Genomic DNA, 22,200 nt, shown 5'->3' on the forward strand with positions numbered 1-22,200 from the left:
ATTTACAAAATTGAGCAAAAATTACTAAATTAGACAAATGTAGAAGTTTAATTTTCTCGACTTAGTGAAAGTTGATGGTTGACGTTTCTCAAATCATTTCATGAATTCTTTTATCAGCTTGAACATAACTTTTGATCCAATTAGGATCAATTAGAAATGATATGAAATTTACGTTTAGCTTTCCTCATTCCTATATACAAAATGTTTGATTCTTTCAAAATATGGATTCCCTTCTAATAACAAAACATGTGCTGGCAATCTATTATACCCTCATATCATCATCATAGAATTTGGCATAAAATTGCCTTTTTTTGGGCTTTTTTTACCGTAAATTCCCAATTATCTCCAAGTAGTGCTCACGGCTTCAACGAAAATGCCATCTCATGCTTGAAGTATCGAAGTAATACATTTTGAATTTAGAAAACTTAAAATGCTGAAGCAGCAAATTTGTAAAACATAAAAAATGAATGCTGATGAAGTCACGAAAGATGACGAAAATTTCTACTGAAGCAGTCGCTTCATTTTTTATATGTTTTACATTTTAAATTTAGGTTTCGTTTGGATCCAAACCTAAGAATGCATTAAGAATATTCAAATATGAATTCTTCCAAACATCTCAAATAAAAAGGCTAAGTATGAAGAATATAATAAATAAGATTAAACTGTGTACGGACGATTAAAAGAATGAAAAAAACCTAGAAATTATATATATTAAATCCAAAATTTAAAGTAAAAAAATACTGCAAACTTTTGATAAATCGTAAAAATTAAAAAAAAAATTGTATTATTGTTTTAAGAGATGCTAAATTTATAAGCAACTGAACACGACTATTAACCTATTGAACCCGAGTTAAAAAGGGTTCAGAAAAAGCTTTTCTATTCATACGCACAACTTTGGTATCCAGAACATTACAATCGATCTGCAGGAATTCTTGTAAAGAGGTATCTGAAGAAAAGAAAATTAAAAAATTTTTAAATTGTGAATTGGGCATAACGATCTTTTCTTAGATCTCAGAAAAAAATGCCTCACCAAGTTGTTGCTTTGTAAAATTAAAATCAACTCGAAACTGAGGCTTATGTCTATCAATAGCGTAGAACGATAGCAACTCACACTTCGTACTTTAATCGAATTCGGTCACATTCCTAAAATTTTGGATTCAACACGTGACGTGGCAGTGACCAGCCTTTTTCATAAATCGAAATTTCGACTCTTTGAAATTGTTTTCAAAGACTCCTGTGGCCTGAGTTTTGCTTCAAATACCTTCACCAATCAAATTTTACGTAGATTTCAAAATTTCAAGTAATTTGGACCCTTTGAAGTAATAACCCTCATTTTGACCCATAATGCATTACATTTGTTGAGGATGCAGCCACTTACCATTGCTATTCTTCAAAAACGAAGGGACAATAAAGGAGAACTTCGGTCGATGAAGCTGACTGTTATTGGTTGCTGGTAAGATCACAACATCCTGAAGAAAACAAACAAGAAAACTCTTGATCTCAACTTCAAGCAAATGAAAATATTTGAAGGTAAGTGTATTTTTCATTCTTAACTCTTCAAACCCAAGAGACGTGTATACAAGGTCTAAATTTGCCAATATACCAAGTCCCAAATTTAAGGCTTTAACTCATCCTGACCACTTGATTTAAAAAGCCATAAACCGAATGCAATCAACGAAAACCATTGTCTAACTCTCAATCTACAAGCTTTTGAAATTTTGAATTTCTCAAAAAAAAGGTTAAGCTGTTTAAGAGGTTAAAATGGCAAAGCCTCAAAAATATGAGTTTTAATGCCCCAATAATTTTGATTATTTTAAGTTGGATAGCTTTCCCCTAATTAGACTTGCCAACTAGACCTCAGCTAAAAATACCCTAGGCTATTCGAAGCTCTTTGGAGTTTTTCTTTAAGAAAATCGTAATTCAAAAATAAATACCTTCATAGAAACGATATAAAACGTGTCATCTTTACGTGGAACTTTTCTTTGGATTTCATTCAACAGACTAGATTGCAAAAGAGATCAATACAAAATAAAATTTATGTTCTGAAGATGTTATCAATAGAGTTAAGGCAACCTGGCTCAGACTGTCTCCATGCTTAATATGAACAAACCCTCATAAAAACATATATTCTGTAATGTATATGTGACCCCTTTGTAAATAACTGACTGCCGAGAAACACAGACAATACCGTTCTAAGTTCAAGCTTTTTAAAATATCCAATGACAAAGCATTGTCTGCTTTTTTTTGGATGCCCTTGGTAGCAATAACAGTAACATTAAAGCAAGAAATGAGGAAAATTAAAATGGAAATAATTGCTTACTCTTGGGATGTTGAATTAACAAATTTGATAGGTAGCTCTGATGATTTTTCCTCTCGTTTCTTAACTCGAGGTTTTGGTGACAATGATGTTTTTTTCTTAAATTTCTTTTGTTTCGACCTGGAATGCAAAGGTTACCTTTTAACAAAATCTCATACACGTTTTTTTTTTATAAGAACGTCAAAAATTTTCGAAGCCTTCAAAACTTTCATACCTGAAAACATAATATTTAGAAAAATTTAGAATTCAACAAGTGATACTTTTATGGACCTACCTGGTTATGCATTTAAAAAATATAATTGATATCTACGTGAGCATGACCGTTAAACAAATAGTGACGATCTATTAAAATTAGTCGTTTGTTTCTTACAAAAAAAACGTTTAGAAACCAAAATTTCATGCTCTTGAAATAATCTTTCGTATTCAAGACTTCGTGAGCAAAAAAAAACATCTATCTCATTAAAAAATTGAGTAATTTGGCTAATAACATTGATGTATGCTTATTAATAGTGATTCTTATGAATAAAGATGCGTTTTTTGAGCTGAAAAATTCTTTTTTCACAAAAATCTGCTTGAGCCATCTTTTACCTACTTGCATGTAAAAAATCAGAAAAAAACAATGATCCAATAATTTCACAAAGTCCAAAAAACCCTTTTTTTAGCCGTTTTTTGGCCCAAATTTGCCCAAAAACATTTTTATTTGAAAATCGGACTCCGTCACATTTGAGGGTTTAAAGTTATGCATCTTTGTGCAAAAATCATAAAGAATGAAAGAGCCAATCTCGAGAAAAGCTAATATCTAAGTAATTGATAATGTGCTTATAAAAAAATATCGAATTTGGCCAATTTTTCTATAAAAACACGCTAAGCAACCAAAATTTCATGTCTAAACACACATACTCTTTAAAAATAAGCCCTCATGAGCAAAAAAAAATTCATAAAAAAATTGAGTAATTTGATTAAGAACATTGATGTATGCTTATTAATAGTGATTCTTATAGATAAACATGCGTTTTTTGAGCCAACAAATTTTTTTTGCAAAAATCTGCTTGGGCCATCTTTTACCTATGATGGTACCCTACTTTCATACAAAAAATCAGAAAAAATTAATGATCCAATTTTTCACAAAGTCTAAAAAACCCGTTTTTTAGCCGTTTTTTGGCCCAAATTGGCCCAAAATATTTTTTTTTCGAAAATCGGGCTCGGTCACATTTTGGCCATTACCATTTTGCACCTTTGCACCAAAAATCAAAAGATTCCTATGATTCAATCCTGAGAAAAGTTGGTAACAGACGAACGAACGAACGAACGGACGAACAAACACAGGTTAATTTATAGGACCTCCACCGGGGTAGGTCTAAAAGGTTCATACAATCGAAGCCATGATAATATTTAACAGGTTTTCCAAATGCTCAAAACTTCTTCCAATATAGAAGGCTATCGCTTGGTTCTTACAAAGTGGTTAAAGCAAGATTTGTCGTCTGAGACGGAAAATGGATTTTACACAACAAATTAGCACATAATCTTTTGGTGAATTTTGCAGAATTTTGAGAAGAAAAAGCCTCTTTGTAGACTTCGCTGAGACGGAAAAACTTTTAGCAATAAGTCACCTGAACAAATACGGAGATATCAACGGTTTCGGATGCTTGTGAGGTTCAGTGCAATTGTCGAATCTGGACTCACCATTTTTCTGTCAAGCAATTAAAACGTAAAGTTGTGTCAATAACAAATAAATAAATAAATTAATAACATTGAACCAGCTGTAGCGTGATGAATATTTTTGCTACAACACTTTTTCTAAAGGGTTTATTGCAGTTCGTAGAACCTAAGGACAGAAAATGCTCCGCAAATCAGTAATCCTTTCTTAATCGAAGATTCTAAAACCCTCACCTCAAGTAGACGGCCGGCTTTCTCAAGTCTGCCGATTATATTGATTAAAGTAGGCAAAAGGTTGACAGAAAAATGACAGTTAAAATCTTTGCTTAAAAAAGATTTAAAGAAGTCATTGTATTGACGTCAAAATAGGTTAATGTAATTTCATTTTCAGACAGTCAACTTTTGCCAACTTTATTTAATTCCCAATTAGAGTAGGCCGGGCAATACTTAGGCCAAAAAGATCAGAACAATAAAGAGCCCTAAAAACAATAATGAAGAGGAATGACTTACAATTGATTTATGTTTCATTTTTCGTTGATTATTTTCTTTTTTGTAACCTTTGGCAAAACCCTCCAATATTCTGTTAATTCTGTAACATAAATAAAACAAAATTGAATAGCTTCAATTTAGGTTCTCCAATGACCTAATAATGAATTTTGCTTTCACATGATGCAAAGTCAGTGGAATTTAGCGCTTAGTTATGTAAATGTCATGATTATTACTTCTCTCATTTGACCGAAATTCAACACCACGATCCTTTTTGTCTTAATTCGAAAGTTGTGAAAATTATTACAAATATTGTAATTGAGTGTAATTGACGTGCAAGTGTAATTAACGCAAGGGGTGATTGGATTGAATTTCGGTCAAACAGAAAAGTCAATGTCTGATTTTTTATTCGCCACGGTAGGCTATTAGATGACCATTAGATGTCTTAGAGCTGAAAGGATAATGGTAGAAGGAGAGGAGTTTGGGATGTGAAATTTACTTGCTATAATAGCAAGTCAGGTAATTGCAGAAAAAAAGTGAAGCACAAAAATCAATCTATGCATGCATTATACCTATTGACATCTGTCTTATTGAAATTTTCTTCACAATCGAACGAGTCAAGATGATTCTGGAACAGCTTTTCATCCGCTTCACTCAGAAAGTCATCATGGCTCAATAATCCCTCACTTAATTTCCTCGCAGGTGGCCTTCGATGAAACCGTATGTGTGGTTGACCTCTCTGTTTATTATGGTCCAAAATGTTGACATTTCTTAATGTTTTCCTCTTGAATGGTGCATGGAAATGAGCATCAATACTGTTAGAGTTGTCGAATTGGAGTAGAGCTCTACTCTTGAAGTGGATTGGAATATTATTGATGGGTTTATCGATGAGCGTGGATGGTTTGTTTGTTGCTTTAGAAGAAAACCTGTCATTGAAAAATAGAAAGAATCTAAAAATCCAAACTAAATAATCTACAAAAATAATATCCATGGCCTCAAAATGCAACATTTATAAAGAAAGTTTATACTATTTTTGAATGAAGTTAATGAGTTTTATTTCAAAACTAATAGTTTCACGCCGTGGAGACGATCATCAGTTGAAAAATAAATAAAGAAAGTTTAAAGATTATTCGGAAAGCATTAAAAACACCTATGGACAGTTAAAAAAATGGTCCAGTAGTCACGGTGAAAATTCCTCCTACTTACATGAATGGGTTAAAAATGATGAAGAGAAGAACAGCGAGAAGGACTGTCGTAGATTTTGCAGCTTTTTCTTTACTGATGAAGCTTGGAGAAGGTGAACCAACTTGTATTTCGTCTTTTAACTTATTGTTCTGAATCAAAGAAAATGAAAAAATTCTTGAAAATTTTCAATGTAAAGAGTCAAGAGCCAAGTAGTATCAAGACCAGTACAGTTCAACAAGAGCTTTATTGATTATCAAAAGAAAGATTTCGAAAGCATACAGACTTACAAGACAGATTTTGTTAAGAGAAAATTTTAAAGGTTCAATATGTACTAGTTATCGCATGACTTCGAGTGCAATACGAGAAATATTTTACGAGTTCCGAGATTTTTCCGTAATATTTTTCCGAGCCTTTAGGCGAGGAAAAATATCGGTAAAATCTCGGAACGAGTAAAATATCGAGTATTGCACGAGAAGTCATGTGATAACTAATTTATTGTCGACTCAAAAAAATTGTCCTCTTTTTGTTTTTAAACTTACTTCCGCCTTCTTCTGCTTCTGTGTACTTTCGAATGTTTTTATTCGAAAATCTAATTCGAACGTTAGATTCGAACAAAATAACATTCGATAACTTCCCGCTAAAAATATTCACACAAAAACAAAATAGAGAAACATTTTTCGATCATTTTCGATCCAGAAGTTTTGTTTTGAAGAGTTGCAGATTTTTTAGAGATGTATTTGAAAGCTTCTAGATTGATAATTCAAAATGCAGATGATGTACAGTATGGTTTCGATAGAGAAGAAACCCTCCATAAATGGATTAATCAGATTGATAACATTCAGTCTTTTTCTATGTTTTTGTTTCGGTGGCATGGCCATGGGAAAGAATAGCAGAGGAAAGGAGTCCCATGATGGAAATGTATGCTTGTAAAAATGGTTAAAGAACAACATTTTTTCAACAGCAAAACAATTTGGATACTTTCTTGATTATCGTCAAGCTCTAAATGTTTCGAATTTTAGAAGGAAGATGTATAATGATTGTTGAGTTGAAAAGTCAAGGACGTAGACTACGTTGTTGTCGAGAACGAGAATTAGGAGAGAACTTTTATAAAAATCACTCGTCATTTGGTTAAATACAAGACATTACACTTTCCTTGTTATGTTATGAGAAATTTTATTGGCAAACATTCAAGAATCTCAAGTTTTTTTGTATGCATTGATAAAAAACTGTTTGGTTATCACACGGACAAGTTTGCCAAAAGTTGTTTTATAATAAATTCTTAGTTCATCAGATTTGATTTTAGTGTCTTTTATGGAAGAACTCCAAAGTAAAAATTAATCTGAACAGATTTTTGTTGCGTTTCCTTCCCCCTTTTGATTCCCAAGTCAGTTTCTCCGAAAGTCAGTTCTTTTCGGCTGTTTTGTTTTGATTTTTCTCCCGCCGCTTACCCAGTCCCCCAAAAGTCAACGCGGTCATATTTCCAGACTAAAGAAATATGAAATATCGCAAATATCTCGATGCTCTCGACCAATCAAAACGCTGATATTTTTTTGGGTCGGCAATAAAAGAAAATAACCAAGTTTTACCTCAGACTCCAATAATTGAACTCTTTCTTTCAGTTTTTGATTTTCTTCTTGAAGCTGTGAATTGACTGCTGAAATTTCTGAGACTTTCAACTCGAGTGATTGTAGATGCTGGAAAATACAGACAAATTTTTAAGTACAATAGTAATTGTGACCCACATTGAATTTTAGTTGCATTATCTAAGTAGTTATTGAAATATGAAATGTAATGATGATGAAGACTGGCTTCTCCTTACAGATGATGCTCAGTTCTATATTGAGCGGCCAAGAAGTCGTCTCGTTAGAACCGTCTTAAGCTGTAGTTTATAATGCCTGCCAGCTTGCGAGACACTGACACACAGTTTCTGGATCAAATGCGTTAATCTGGCGTGGACCACTGGGAACAAGGCCAGCTCACTCTCACCTCATCCACGATGTATTGTGGGATCGATACCGACAGAGTTCCCCTCACATGGCATGAGTTGGCCTGGGCAAAGTTACATTCACTGCACTGAGTGGGAATCGAACTCCGACCTCCTTGACGGCAGTCGAGATTTATAACCACTACACTACTATGCCATGAGATGTAATAGGTAAAACATAAATATATTTTTACCTAGTATAAAAAAACGCATATTGATAACATTGACATTCGAAGTTCTGAACATACCTCTTTCTTTCTTTGACGAGACAATGAGGCTGATTCCCTATTCTTCATCATTCGCTGTTGTCTTTTCACATCTTTCAACTGATGAAAAAATCATTAAAATATATCAATTTACCTGGGTACATTATCTGCATTTCCTAGGTAGTTAGTACTGTTTTCACCTTTATATCACTTGTACATTACATGATTTGTACTATCTACACCATTATGTGGTATATGGTTATGTTAGATAGTACTTTGAAGAGATGCTGATGATATAGTCTTTGCTATGTTCAACAGCATGATAATTTTTTTCTGTCCGATCTTGTTCTGATATCTATCAAGAAGCAAGTCATTACTTTTAATTAAGGAAGGCAGCAGTAAGAACAACTTAAAGCCGGATTGACAGTATAAAAAGTCAGGCCTGAGTCGCCATGAAAAAATGCTGATCTTGCAAAACATTGCAATTTTTAAAACCATCATTAAAACTAAACAGCACGCGTTTCCCAGTTTATTGTTCAATTTTGCATTAGAATATCTTCTTTAACTAATATTACATAATACAGACCACCAATTTCGAACGCTTTGGCGTATTACTTACACCTGTATAATCTTTTGTGATACTCGCAGTAGTGACCAGAGGTAGAGAAGGACGTTTTTGGCCAACTACTGGCGTTGTTGTGGTATTTGTGGTTGAAGCTCCCTGAAAACAACCAGAAAAGCAAAAATATGTTATGTTATTGAAAGATTGTTGTAAGTACTGTACTGTTTTTATGCAGTTATATCAATAATTGACAAAATACAATCAAGGGCGAAGAGGTTTTACTAAACGCATGATCCAGGCATCTTTGCCTCTGAACTTGCATGTTGAAGGAATATATAAATGACACTGGCTCCAAACTTTGGTCTAATTTGAATACTTTATCAAAGTAAGGACAGAATCGACCAACATTTGCAACCTATTTTACATTACTGAGGTTAAGCATACCAGGATAATCACGACGACGGACGAAAATTGTAAAAGGCTTTTGAAAATACAAAATTTGATTGGTTGAAACTGTTAAATTTTCATTTGTCGTCGTGATTTTACTGATTTACTTAACTTCACTATTATCTCTGACTGTAAAAGGGAACGTTTTTTACATGCCCCTGTAGTTGGTCGAAATTATTATCATGAATATATATTTTTCATCTTATTGAAGTCTTTTTGTTCTTGGGTCTTTTTGTTCTTGGGTCTTTTCTATTGCCATTTTCCTTACTAGTATTTCAGCGGTATTCTTACACAGTTGGAAATAGTATAATATTTTAGATAGGTATACATGACTTACCTTTTTAGGAGCATTCTTCAGAACAGCTCTGGCAATATAGAATTGACCATTTTCTGAAAAAGAACAATTTGATAATCCAATACACATATCAACCCTTACTGGCCCGGTCAGCTTATGTGACACATCTCTTTAAGTACTGGAGTGCAAACTATTTTTAGTAATAGGGACCAGCGGAGGGGTCAACATTCTGCAACATTTATAATAACAACCCATAGCCCAAAAACCCGACTTTTGACCTTTTGAGCTAACTTAACACCACCACCCCAAATTTTTTCAACACAACACAAAAAATGTCATTGAAAACTGACAATATAATAAAAACAAACCCAATGAAGCTAGCAAAATCAATCATAATCAATATTATCTGAATATAATTGATGTGCAAAAACTAGGAGAAGCTATTATTAGTACATAATTTTAGAACACAATAGATTCACTCATTACCAAATGCTATCACAGAAAAAATGTTTTTGCTTCAGGCTTGATAAAAAATAAAACTTGAAAATATTGAAAAAGTCCAAAATAAACAAACTTCAAAGTCATTTATACTGATTACTCATTTACAGTCATTATACTCAAAAGCTAAAACAAATCCAATTGAAACCTGTTTAGACTGATATGTACTTTCTTTATTTAAAATGAAAACAAGTGATACTTTTATGGACCTACCTGGTTATCAAAACTAATCAATGAACATTGAAACAATGAAACACATAAGACATAACTGGACAAAATAAAAAATATATAATGAAAGCATGTCTATTGGGAGAAATTATTAACCCTATTGAAAAAGCTAAAAAAAATTATTATAAACTCTTTTCTTTATAAAAACAATCCACTTTCAGAAAAATACACAGCTTAATAAAGGTTTCTAGAAAACTCAAACCATCACGTTCTACCGTGACACTTTCTTCTTTGAGAAAAAAAATCAGTTTTATTGACAATGGAATCATGATTGATGGTGGGAATTGCTATCAATGATGTTTTTTTGAGAAAAAACGAAGAAATGTTAGGAAAAAGCCCAATGAAAACCTGCAAAAACGGCGATTTCCGGCATTTTCGGCCGGAAAAACATTTTCTCAAAAAATCGAGCTCTGTCATGTTTTGAGCTTTGCGAATACACATCTTTCTGCAAAAAATCAGAAAAAACTAAGGATGAAAATTCGAGAAAATGTCAAAAAACCGAGTTTTCCGGCATATTTCCAGCATTTTCGGCCGAAAAAAAATGTTTGTCGAAAATCGGGCTCCGTCACATTTTAGGTATTGTCATTTTGCATCAGTGTCCAAATTTCATAAAAAAATTTAAAGTACAGCTCGAGAAATTCAAGAAATACTGTCTTTCCGGCGAAAATAGGTTGTTCCAGTGATTTTTTAATAGTTCCGGCTTTAAAAATCAATTTTATTGAAAATTGAAACATGCTTGATGGTGGGCATTGCTATTAATAATGTTTTTGAATGAAAAAACAACCAATTATAAGGAAAAAGTCTAATGAAAATCAAGAAAATCAAGACAATCAACGGTGATTTCCGGACGGACGGAGGAACAGACAAAGGTTAATTTATAGGACCTCCAGGTAGGTCGAAAAAGTTATATCAATATAAATGAAATGGGAACAAAACAAATGAGCATAACATTAGAGAACTAGATGATCAGATGAAATATGAAGAGGGGATTATGGTCTTTTAAAAAAGTACATTTGATGTTCATCATTTCAAAATTTTATTGTCTCTTATTTATCACTAAATAACATCTAAAGTAGTCAAAATTTCTAGCTATAAGTGTAAAAATTAGGGAAGTTTTGCTGTCATTTTGATATGGATACCAACTTTTTGAATCATATTATTAAAAAAATGGGTACCCACCCCCTATTTTGGTATCAATACCAACCGAGGATAACTCTTTTTTTCTAAAACAAGGGGGACCCACCCCCATCAATACCAACTTGACTTTTCAGACTTTTAAAGAAAAAAAAGACACCACCACCCGGCTATGGGTCTGGTATCTGGATGTTGACCCCCCAACTATATTGATGTTACTTTACACTTTAATACAAGGGTATCTCACATTCTTCACAGTGCTCCTACAACTGCGTTTTTGTTACCATCGTTGAAAAAAAGAACTATCCTTGTCCAGTCTCCTAAAAAGCCTAGTTCGAGATACGCTTTTTCTTTTTTTTAACAAAAGAATGTAATCCAAAGAAATATTTAATCAAGCAATACAGTTACCTAGTTTAACTATTTTTGGTGGTATGGTGTATTTATCGCCAGGGAGTAGAGCAGTGTTCAACTGCTCACTTTTGAGTGGTAGATTTGATAAATTGTTCAGCTTAACCATGGAAGAGGTCACAGGAGCTCTTGATTTTGGAAGGGGTATTTTTGGTATAGAATTGACAATTTTCCCATGTAGTGGAGGAGTTGGCCTGGTCCTTGTGGCTGTTTTACGTGGAATTGGAAGTTTTTTTGCAACATTGACTTCATTGTTTTGTAGAGAGATTGTTTTTAATATTGGATTATTAATGGATACTTCAGCAGGAAAAATCGGAGGTGAAACTTCAATTGCGTTCAGAGCAGGGGGTGAAGGGGGTTCTTCTTTTATGATGTTTGAAAAGGGTTGTTGTTGTATTAAACCATCTTGTAACCAAGCATCAATATCATCGTTATGCAAGGATATTGGAGATATGGTGGAGCTTCCCTGAAGAAATTAATTTTTGATTTCAAAAATAGTCTTTGCAGGGGTAGTTTTATTCTACTTAAGAAAATTTAAATTGGTTTAAAAAAGTTGTTATGCTTTACAGAATACAAAAATTTTTCTTCTCATTTATTCATGAGACATCTGATAAGCAGTAATAGATAATATTGATAACTCTACAAAAAAAAATCTTGCAAGCAGGAAATGTAAAACTAAAAGTAATATCTTATCTCTCTTTCTAAAAGAAAGAGGAGAGCCGACAGTTTTAAATGGTGGAGACTAAAGCTTTTCAAAGAAAGAATTAAAATTTTAAAAAGAATTAAAAATTGGAAATTCTAAAATAGAAAATTCATAACTTATCAATTTCAAAACAATCGATTTAAAAATTTTTAATTAAGGGTTGCTAAAACTAATATTAATGTTAAAAATATGGGATAAGAAAATTCATTACCTGGCCTGAATCTAAAGATGATGTTGAAGGACTCCCAGAGCCTTGGTCAAAAAAGTCATCTAGGAGGTCATTGTTGTTCACTACAAATAAAACAGCAAAATTAATTTTAAGGAAAAACTAAAAAAAAGCTATGTGGTAAAATACATGAACGTCCCTTTATAACTGAGATTATCAGCCAATCCATCTTCTGTTTCCTGAAAAACATCAATGTTAAATTTAAACAAAAGCTATTACAAAGAATCAAGATCATATTATTTTCAAAAACATTCAGGAAATCAGTTAAATATAGCCGATTAAAGTAAAATTCAGACAACTATATTTTCATATTGAGCACTCTTCCTATTAAATCTTTATTCATCTATGATCAAGTTCATCTTTTTTCCTTTTGAAAAACTCTTTTTATAGATTTTTTAATGATAAAAAACTCATTGAAGCCTATTCAGTTTAATTGTGAAAAATCTGTTTTTAGAACATATAATCTTATTGAAACCCCAAGAAACAAGCACATAATTACTTTACTATTGCAGTGATTTCTAGCAATTATTCTCCAAACCCTGTTTACAGAAACATTTTACTGGTTATAGAAGTCCTGGAGCAGTCTTAGTTGACCCTTACAAGTAGTATAGTACGGGTTCTTAGGTTCTTATTTCATTTTCTCATTATGTGGCCCCTTGAGACTTTAAAACTAAACTATTACTGAGCTGGCAAAGCTGGGAAAAAATTTAAATTGAGGGGCTAGGGTTATTCTGGCTTAAGAAACAGCCTTTTGATTTTTAGTAACAAATGGCTGTTGAGGGGGGGGGGAGGATTTGACTCAATGCTGCTGAGAAAATTTGTAAATTGAAATAACTCTTTAAAACTTTCTTTTCTTTTGACCCATTTATAATTTGATAGTAACCACAAAGGCGATTCCATCGGCATAGACTTTCTCCAATAGTAGTTGACAACTTCTTGGAATGGTCCTGAAAGAGCTTGATGAGTAGGTCACCGAAATAGGGTCATTTGTCTAATTTTGTCTAATCCAACAAACCAAAAGTCAAAACAATTGAACGCAAAGGGACGCTGACAAGGGGAATAGCTGTGAATTAATTGCTGACACGACCGCATCACAATAAAATATTAACCAGGATATATGCTTTGCTGTTTGATTTTATTCTATTGTACTCAATTATGTTTGCTATTAAATCTTGCTCAGTTGAATACTACCAATCAGTGTATCCCTGCAAGTAGTTTATATTCAAGTTTAGCCTGAATAGTATTTTAAAACAATTATACAAAAGGTGCTGGTCAGACAAGATAAACATTAACTGTCAAAATCAGTACATAAGCAAAAATGTTTTATCCGCGCATTAAAATGATATACCTATCTAAAGTTGATTAATTTTTGTTTTGGATTTTAAATTTTTTGAGAGGATTAATAAATAAAATTTGCAAAAGTCACAAAAGGACAGTACTGTACTTGTGTAACAAACTATGACGTTTCTGAAGATACTACAATGTGAAATGTTTGCTGATGTGAGCCATAGGTATGGTACTACAATCCTCAGAAGAAGGTTTTTTAATATAGAATATAGGTTTCAGAAAACACTGTTAATAAAATTAACTTTGTGCATTTTTGAAATTTTAGGGAAAACAGCCTTATGACGTTATGATTGATGATGTCATATAATTTAAATTTTGAATATCTCAAAAAGTAATAAGTATAATCAAAATATGATGAATTTATACGATAGATGCATTTTACTAAATGGAAGCAATTTCGGTAATGAATCAACGGATCCTGCACTAATGTACTTCCCAGTTTTATCAAAGGTAACGAATCAAGTGGGAATTGAACCCAGGAACTCTCGCTTGTCAGGCGATTGCTCTCCCAACTGTGCTATCGGTTCGTTGCTATTGCACTAGTTCGTAGTAGACAGGGGAGCGACGTGCTCAATGTTCACCATCCGGTACCCGAATCCTACGAATCAATGGAATTGCCAAGAACTGAGACACAGCCAGTGTCCAATCTCCAACCAACCTGCTAACTTTGAGAAAATTGATAAGCTGTGTACATTGGGGAGAGACATTAGCCCAACAGAGCCCTGACTTCGGACAACTAGTCCATCAACAGTCACTGTGTGAAATCAAGTGCGTATTACTTATAGGTAATGAATCAACGGATCCTGCACTAATGTACTTTCCAGTTTTCTCAAAGGTAACGAATCGAGTGGGAATTGAACCCACAACCTCTCGCTTGCCGGGCCATTGCTCTCACAACTGTGAAGCAATTTCAATGTTAGATTTTCTGAAAAAACAATTGCGTCATAATTTTTTAGACTGAAAAGACTAAGAATTCTATCATAAGTTGGTAGAAAAAATCTTTTGTCCATCAGTGATTCTGACCTTCCTGTTATTTCTATCTCTAAAGAAGGACGTTGAAATTAGAAGAGGGATGTCAACATTAGACCCTCAACTACGGTAATTAACAAAGCTCCTAACCACTAAGTTAAGTCTCAGGGTACGAATGCTCCTAATAGCTTGGTAAAATCTGTGTGTTTTTATTTATTTCAAGAAATTCAGCGCAAGTCATTGATGACGCAAGAAATCAACAAAAGAAACCAATTAAAGATCAAAGAAAAAAGCTGTAAGTGGGAAAAAATGACTCTTTGCCAATCTTGGGGATTTCCCAAACTCAAGATTAAGTTGACGGGTTTCATGAGTTTTCCTGTGGTATATATATGAAGACTCGCCGGAATGGCGAAAATGAAGAAATAAAAAAAACTTAAAATTCATCCCCTGGAAAATATCTAGATTGTTTTATTTTGTTCAATCGCAAACGCTTGTGAAAGCGCCAAATATTCTACTACCCAATCACAGTAATATTGATTGTTTTATTTCGTCCAATCAAAAAATTGTCGCACAATTGTTTAAAAAGACGTATCCAATCAAATTAAGCGCTTTCATCAAATCAGAAATGATTCTTTGAAAAAAATAACACTCACAGCAATGTCCTGCTTTCGTTTGAGAACTTAAGTTAAGAAAAAATTCATCCCTTAGAATCAACAAAAAGTTGGGCCGGTCATTATATATACACGGCAATCTCATTGGTCAGTTAGGCGAACCCTAAAAATATTTTTGTTTCCAGTCCACCGGGTGACGAAAAAAACACTCACCCGGCCGGCCGCAAAAAAATTTTTTTTGCTAAATTTTGATCCGAAAATATTTTGATTTTTTAAAGCACTCGTAGAAGTTAAAATGATGGCCTTCTTTACCTTAAATCTGTAGTAACTTGACACCGCTACAGGCTTCGGCATAAGAAAAATTCATGTGTGATCATCGCACGCCTAGATTTTGATTTATAGTGGTTTAGGCGTGCGATTATTTAAATACTTAATTTTCACCGTTTATATTTTCAATTGCAGGTTACAATTATTTCTAAGAACTGGACACTCTCTTTCATTTTGAATATTTATCTTCAATTGCCAATTTTTTAAATCCTCACTTTATGAGTGTTTCTTTTTATTTTACTCACAAGTCAGCATGATTCCTTTGCTGTTTACTTACTGAAAAGTCCCCACTTTGTGAATGTTTCTATTTATTTTACTCACAAATCAGCATGATTCTTTTATAAAAACCAAGTTGTATATAAAAAAAAACATTCTTAAAAGTTGAGTTGCAAGCAAGAATTAACAAAAAACAATGCAGGGTTTAGTGTGAGATGAATAAAATATCATTTCTATAACAATGATCAGGATAAAACCTTCATACCAAGTGATTTCTAGGGGTGCATTTTACAGTAGCATATAAAATATCACGTGCGATAAATCACACACCTCAAAAACTGATTCACGAAATTTTTCCAAACAAACAAACTAACCCTAACCCTAACGATGATGTACGAAAAAAAATGCGGCCGGGTGACGACGAAATAAATTTTCACCCGGCCGGTGGACCGGAAACAAAAATTTTTTTCGGGTTCGCCTTAGTGGAAGTAGCTTGATTTTAAGCACATTCACAATAACGACTTTCTTTTTATTACAGAAACCAAACGAGTGAGAACAAGTCATAAAACTAAAAGTCAGCGCTTCGTGGTTGTGATGTAGTTTACGAAACTATTAAGATAAAATGACATACTTTTTAACAACTTTTTTCTATGTCATTCCTTTGAAGTTTTTTCGTAGGAGAATGCAATAGAAAAGAGAAAAGAGGTAAATCTAGCCTAAGCCTAATTGTCAGCTGTCAGGGAGTGTAAAAAGAATGTGAGAGCTTATTTGTATCAAAAGCAAAACACACGGTATTTACCAAGCCGCCTAAGAAGACCTTCAACCTTATATGTGTCATCACAAGCGATTTGAAGTACAAATAAAACGGAGCGTTCTTGAGACGTTCCTGAACGTTCCTGAACGTTCCATAGCGTTCCTAGAATGTTCCAGAACGTCCTCGATCGTTCTAAAACGTTCAGGGACGTTTCTGAATGTTTCTGAGCGTTCCAGAACGTCCCAAAACGTTCAGAGAGACGTTCCAGAACGCTCGAGAACGTCCCGGAACGCTCGCGAACGATCTTTTGAGTCCAAAGGTTAATATTGACTCAATAAGAACGTTATGGAACGTTTGAGAACGTTCGAGAACGTTATGGAACGTTCAGGAACGCTTCCGAACGTTTTAAGACATCCTTAAACTTGTAAATAAAAGGGAATGACCAGGAATGTTTAAGAACGTTCTCTAGCGTTCTTAGAACGTTCCTAAAAGTTCAAGAACGTTCCATATCGTTCGTCTTGCTGGAACGTTCCATTTCATTCGTATTTAAAGTTGCTTGTGATGACACATATTGTGACTCTCAAGCTCCAACCAACCCTAACTCTAACTGATAATAACCAAACCTCTTGTTCCGGTCTAGGTCTGCAGATCGAAAAGTTTTACTTGCATCCTAGTGGATGATATTGTCTTCCAACCAAAATTGATCACCTCATAATTTTACTATGTCGCGCGCAGATCGCACGTTCAGTCAGTTAGTGGAAATACCTCCATTTAAAGCATGTTCAAAGTTCACAATAACTTCTTTCATTTTATTAAGGAAACCAAACAAGTGAGAACAAGTCATTAAAACTAAAAGTCAGGACTTTGTGGTTGTGATGTAGTTTTTGTAATCGATTTTCACAGTTTCTTGTTTCTACGTCATTTTTTAAACCTCTTTGTAGAAGAACGTGTCATTCAATAAGGAATTTTATAACACTTCATGGCAGATTAACAAGACAATTAGAAAACAAAAGTTTCTTCGTTTTTATTTTTGCATTTATGGTGAAGAATGAAATTTTCAGAAGATTTATTTCAATATGAGGATTCCCATTTCCGTAAAATTGTGATTCCCCATGTTTGCAAAATTGTAGCTATGGGTAATTTCTTTTGCATAGTGTCCTTCAGGGTCTCTCCCCCCCCATGCCTAGAATGAAAATTTTCCATCCCCCCCCTCATTTTTCCCCACTCTGCCTCCAAAAATTTTTCTGTCCCCCCCCTCAAGCATAAAATTAAAAAGCTGTAATTTGATGAACTTAACGCTTATTGTTTTCCCTAAGGTAGTTCTAATTCAAAAATATATGGAAAGGATGGTTGTTTTTAAACCATAATATTAATAAAACTAAGCATTATACTATATCATCTCATAAAACCAGATGTTTTCCAATTTTGAATTGATTTTGGTGAGTTCCCCCCATGCCTAGAATGAAAATTTTCCATTCCCCCCTGGCTTCAAAAAAAATTCTTTCCCCCCTATACGTCCTTTTGACCTCAAAAGCCATTCCCCCCCTGAATCCAGGGGGGAGGACACTATGTTTTGATATTTTCTTTTGTTCTGTGTGATGTAAAGACGCTTCACAAATCGAAGTATATACTTCCACTAACTGTCAATCTGGGGTAAATCTGAAAAAGTTACCCTACTTGTCAGTTAGTGGAACTACCTCAACAGGCCATTTTTCATGCCCTTTAAGCGTCCAGTTATCGGACGCTGCCCCTCCTGAAATCACTAAAATATTGATAAAAACTGCCTTTTTAGTGGAACAACACAGGAAAAAGTGCCCTTTTTTGCCACCAACGGATGCTGCCTTGCCTTTCTAAAATATGGCCTGCTCGCTTTTAAGCATGTTCAAAGTTCACGATAAAGACTTTCTTTATATTACGGAAACAAACAGGTGAGAACAAGTCATAAAACTAAAAGTCAGTGCTCCGTTCTGTGGTTGGGAAATAGGTAGTTAATGAAATTGTTAAGATAAAATGACATACTTTTTAACAACTTTTTTCTACACCGTCAACTGCTCTAACTTGGGACTATCTGACAAAACAACATGGGACGGCAATTCGGCCAGCATTTGGGTAATTGGCTTATTCCTTTGTTCTTTTGCTTTCTCCTTTTGTTCTATGTGACATGTAACGTAAAGACACTTCACAAATTGAAGTACTTTCACTAACTGATCGATGGTACACACCTCACCTGGATACCGTAAGCTGGTCTAACATCTACATCCCTCGTCTAATTCCGACACCCTTCTTTAGAGAAAGGAATGATATGAAAGCTTGAATCACTGATTTAAAAAGGATTATTCCTCTCTGACCACTAAACTAAAGCAAAGAAAAACAGTTTCAACCTTTCTATAAATTTTGGGTGATAAAAAGGGTGTCAGAATTAGAGGAGGGGTGTCGACATTAGACCCAAGATATGGCACTCAGTCAGGATTAACTGCCTAAATAGGAACAAATTTTTCGATTTCACAAATATTCCTATCTAGGATATAGGTACTTATCTAGGAATAATTTTTATTCTAAGCTAGGAACATTTTCTTTCTTCTCCAAATTTTTCCTTTCAAAACAAAGTCGCATGTTCAAATTATGACTAATATGTTGGACGGTGAAAAAGAATGCGGCTATTATATTTTGATTTTTCCCGACATGTTTCGGACTCGGTCCGTTCTCAAGGGAATGAAAAAAAGCGTTTTTATACAAAATTATTTGACGTCAAATTGGACAAATACGTCATTTTAGGCGATTTCGGCTTGAAAATGGGTTGGTGTAAATGGTGCCATCTGATAAGTTGAATTTGGTCTAAAATGAACGTGTAAATCAGACTTAGGCGCTCGGTTGGAGAAGATTGAGTTCTTGGTTCAACCCATGAGGTGCGAGGGTTCTCAGTTCTTTGATCCAGAAGTTTTCTCTCTGTAGTATTATCCTTTTCATTCTTTCTATATCTGTCTCGTTGATCTGTTCGATGATGGTGAACTTTGCGTCTCTGTTGAAATCGTGGTTGGTTTGGTGGAAATGTTTACACGCTGGGATTGTCTCTTGTCGTGGTCTGTATGCATTACTTCTATGGTTATTGAGTCTTTGATTGAATTGGGTCTCGCTTTTTCCAATATATTGGATGTGACATTTGTTGCATTCCAGGAGGTAGATGATGCGAGTGCTTTTGCAGTTAACGTTGTGGAAGATCTGGTACGTCCTTTTGGTTTGTTGACTGGTGAAGGTTGAGGTTGACATTATTTGTTTACAGCAAAGGTTTCCTGTCCTTGTTAAGCAAGGCTGGCACTTTCCTTTCAGTTTTTGTTGTTTTCTTGAGACTTTGTTGTTGGATATTGATGTTTGTCCAATAGTAGGGGGAAATTTGTAAAATCGCTCGATTTTTTTAGTCAAAGAACTTGTTATACATTTTTGGAAAGCTAAGGGGTAGGGGAATCAAAATAACTTGGGTGCCAATTTTGTTTCGGACACTTTGGTGTTATTTTCGGACAAATACGACGGTCTCGGGCAAAAATCATAGGGTGAAAAATTAGTGAAAATTTTAGCTTGAGAAAACGGAGACCTGTTGTATATTTTTGGAAAGCTCTCAAAAAATTAAGATTAGTGATATATTGCGAGTATAGTTGATTTCAGTACCTAACTCGAGATATTGAGCTTCCGAAAGCACAAAAAGAGGACAAAATAGCTGTTTCTGGCTGAAAAACACTGAAAAACACTGTTTTTAAGGATTAATATCTCGAGTTAGGTAAAGAAATCACCTATACTCGCAATATATCACTAATCTTAATTTTTTGAGAGCTTTCCAAAAATATATAACAGGTCTCCGTTTTCTCAAGCTGAAATTTTCATTAATTTTTCACCCTATGATTTTTGCCCGAGACCGTCGTATTTGTCCGAAAATCACACCAAAGTGTCCAAAACAAAATTGGCACCCAAGTTATTTTGATTCCCCTACCCCTTAGCTTTCCAAAAATGTATAACAAGTGCTTTGACTAAAAAAATCGAGCGACCTCAAAAAAACGAACAAATTTCCCCCTACTACAAGTAGATCTTTCAAGTTTTTGTTGCGTCTATACGCACAAATTATGACTAATAGATGTAATAATACAAAGTGGTTTCTTCTTCCAAAAATCAGCACTTTTGGTGGGTGGAAGGGTGGAAAATCTTAGCTTTTGTTAAAAAATACTTAAATAGGCACATTTTAAGGCTCCCTTTACCAAAAAACGGGATTTGATGTGTAAATAGACCGTTAATAAGCAGTGGAATCTGCCTGGAAACTTTAAAATGCAATAACTCAATACTGCATTGATGAATCTTTCTGAAATTTGGAACACAGTTAGAAAATACCTAAATGAAAACATAGATGATAATTGATACATGCAACTTTTTTTAGTTTTAGTGTAAAATAAAAATTTCTAAAATATTCTAATCTTAGAACAAAAAATATTCCTAGATAAGTACCTATATCCTAGATAAGAATATTTGTGAAATCAAAAAATTTGTTCCTATTTAGGTGGTTAATCCTGACTGGCACTTGATACATAATCATAATACATAAGCAAATATATAATCTAGCCGTAAATTTGATATTTGACAGTTTGAAATCAGAAAGCTTGGCTATAATACACTTTTGACACTTTTTATCATACCTCTCCAGTCGTCTTGATCCAAAAGATTATTTTCAAGAAAATCCAAGTTTGAGTCACCAAAGTTGAGTAGCTGTTGGGTTGACAGCATATTGCTTCTCTTTTAACTTCCTTGAAATGAAATATGATTTAATTATATCAATATTTTGTCTTTTGGTCACTCATTTTCAGCTCGTGTGCTGTGTGGTTATCTAGCAGTCTGTCTAGTTATAGCTTTCTTTGTTGTTTAAAATGTCGACGTCAAAAACATTCTTTAGAAAACGAAAGTGCAAAATGTCCTGGGAACAATTAACTTTTTCCGAGATTTTCCGCAAAGCCTACTTTACACTGTAAATAAATCATTATGCGAAAGTTTTCTTATCCAATCAAATTGGATAGGGTGACTTTCGATGTACTTATAATTTATTGTAGTAATGTGTACAGAGTCTTATGTCTTAGCTGCCCAGTCACCATCAAGAACGACTTCCAGCAAAAGTTTTGATTAACAAAGACCATGGAAATTATCGCCAACTGGTGCTTGTGCTGTGCTGGTGCGTTTGTTTTGATTCTAGAGAAGAGGAGAAATCTCAAACTGTCCTGAACAGTCAAACAACTTCTGCATTTATACCATCTGACCAAAACAAACCAGCAAACAAGAAAACCAAACAGTAGAATAACCAGTGTCTTATTGTATCGTGAGTATTCTTAAAAATTAGAGGTGTATAATTTATAGTTGCCTGACCCTCCTGATATATCGCTATCGGTTCTGTTCATGACTTTGTTTTGATTTGGGAACTTTTTTTCTATGTCCATCCAGCCAGCACCAGCATGCATCAACTATGCGGACCGTAGCAAAAATAAAGATGGCTGATGTAACAACCATGGAATATTTACAGAAGTTTGATTGCCATGGCAGACGTTATTGGGCCATTCCAGTTTTTATTGGTTACCCCCATCCCCAATGGACGACATGGAATTTCCGTAGCAAA

The 22,200-nt window shown here is 34.1% G+C and overlaps 1 protein-coding gene across 1 annotated transcript; it reads right to left on the bottom strand.

The window, feature by feature from the left end:
• Positions 1-570: 570 nt before the first annotated feature.
• LOC136819479 (cyclic AMP-dependent transcription factor ATF-6 alpha-like) lies at positions 571-21,462 on the bottom strand. Its single transcript, XM_067075714.1, has 15 exons — positions 21,236-21,462; positions 12,321-12,400; positions 11,407-11,872; positions 9,181-9,233; positions 8,454-8,555; positions 7,877-7,954; positions 7,231-7,338; positions 5,666-5,793; positions 5,032-5,385; positions 4,484-4,562; positions 3,928-4,007; positions 2,321-2,437; positions 1,935-2,001; positions 1,379-1,469; positions 571-946 (listed from the first exon to the last, which is right to left on the bottom strand). The coding sequence occupies exons 1-15, from the start codon at positions 21,321-21,323 to the stop codon at positions 837-839; spliced, it is 2,001 nt and encodes a 666-aa protein (XP_066931815.1). The 5' UTR covers positions 21,324-21,462; the 3' UTR covers positions 571-836.
• Between the last annotated feature and the right edge of the window lie 738 nt (positions 21,463-22,200).

This window comes from Clytia hemisphaerica, unplaced genomic scaffold, assembly GCF_902728285.1.
Source record: "Clytia hemisphaerica strain Z4C2 unplaced genomic scaffold, Clytia hemisphaerica genome assembly, whole genome shotgun sequence".
Taxonomy (NCBI): Eukaryota; Metazoa; Cnidaria; class Hydrozoa; order Leptothecata; family Clytiidae; genus Clytia; species Clytia hemisphaerica.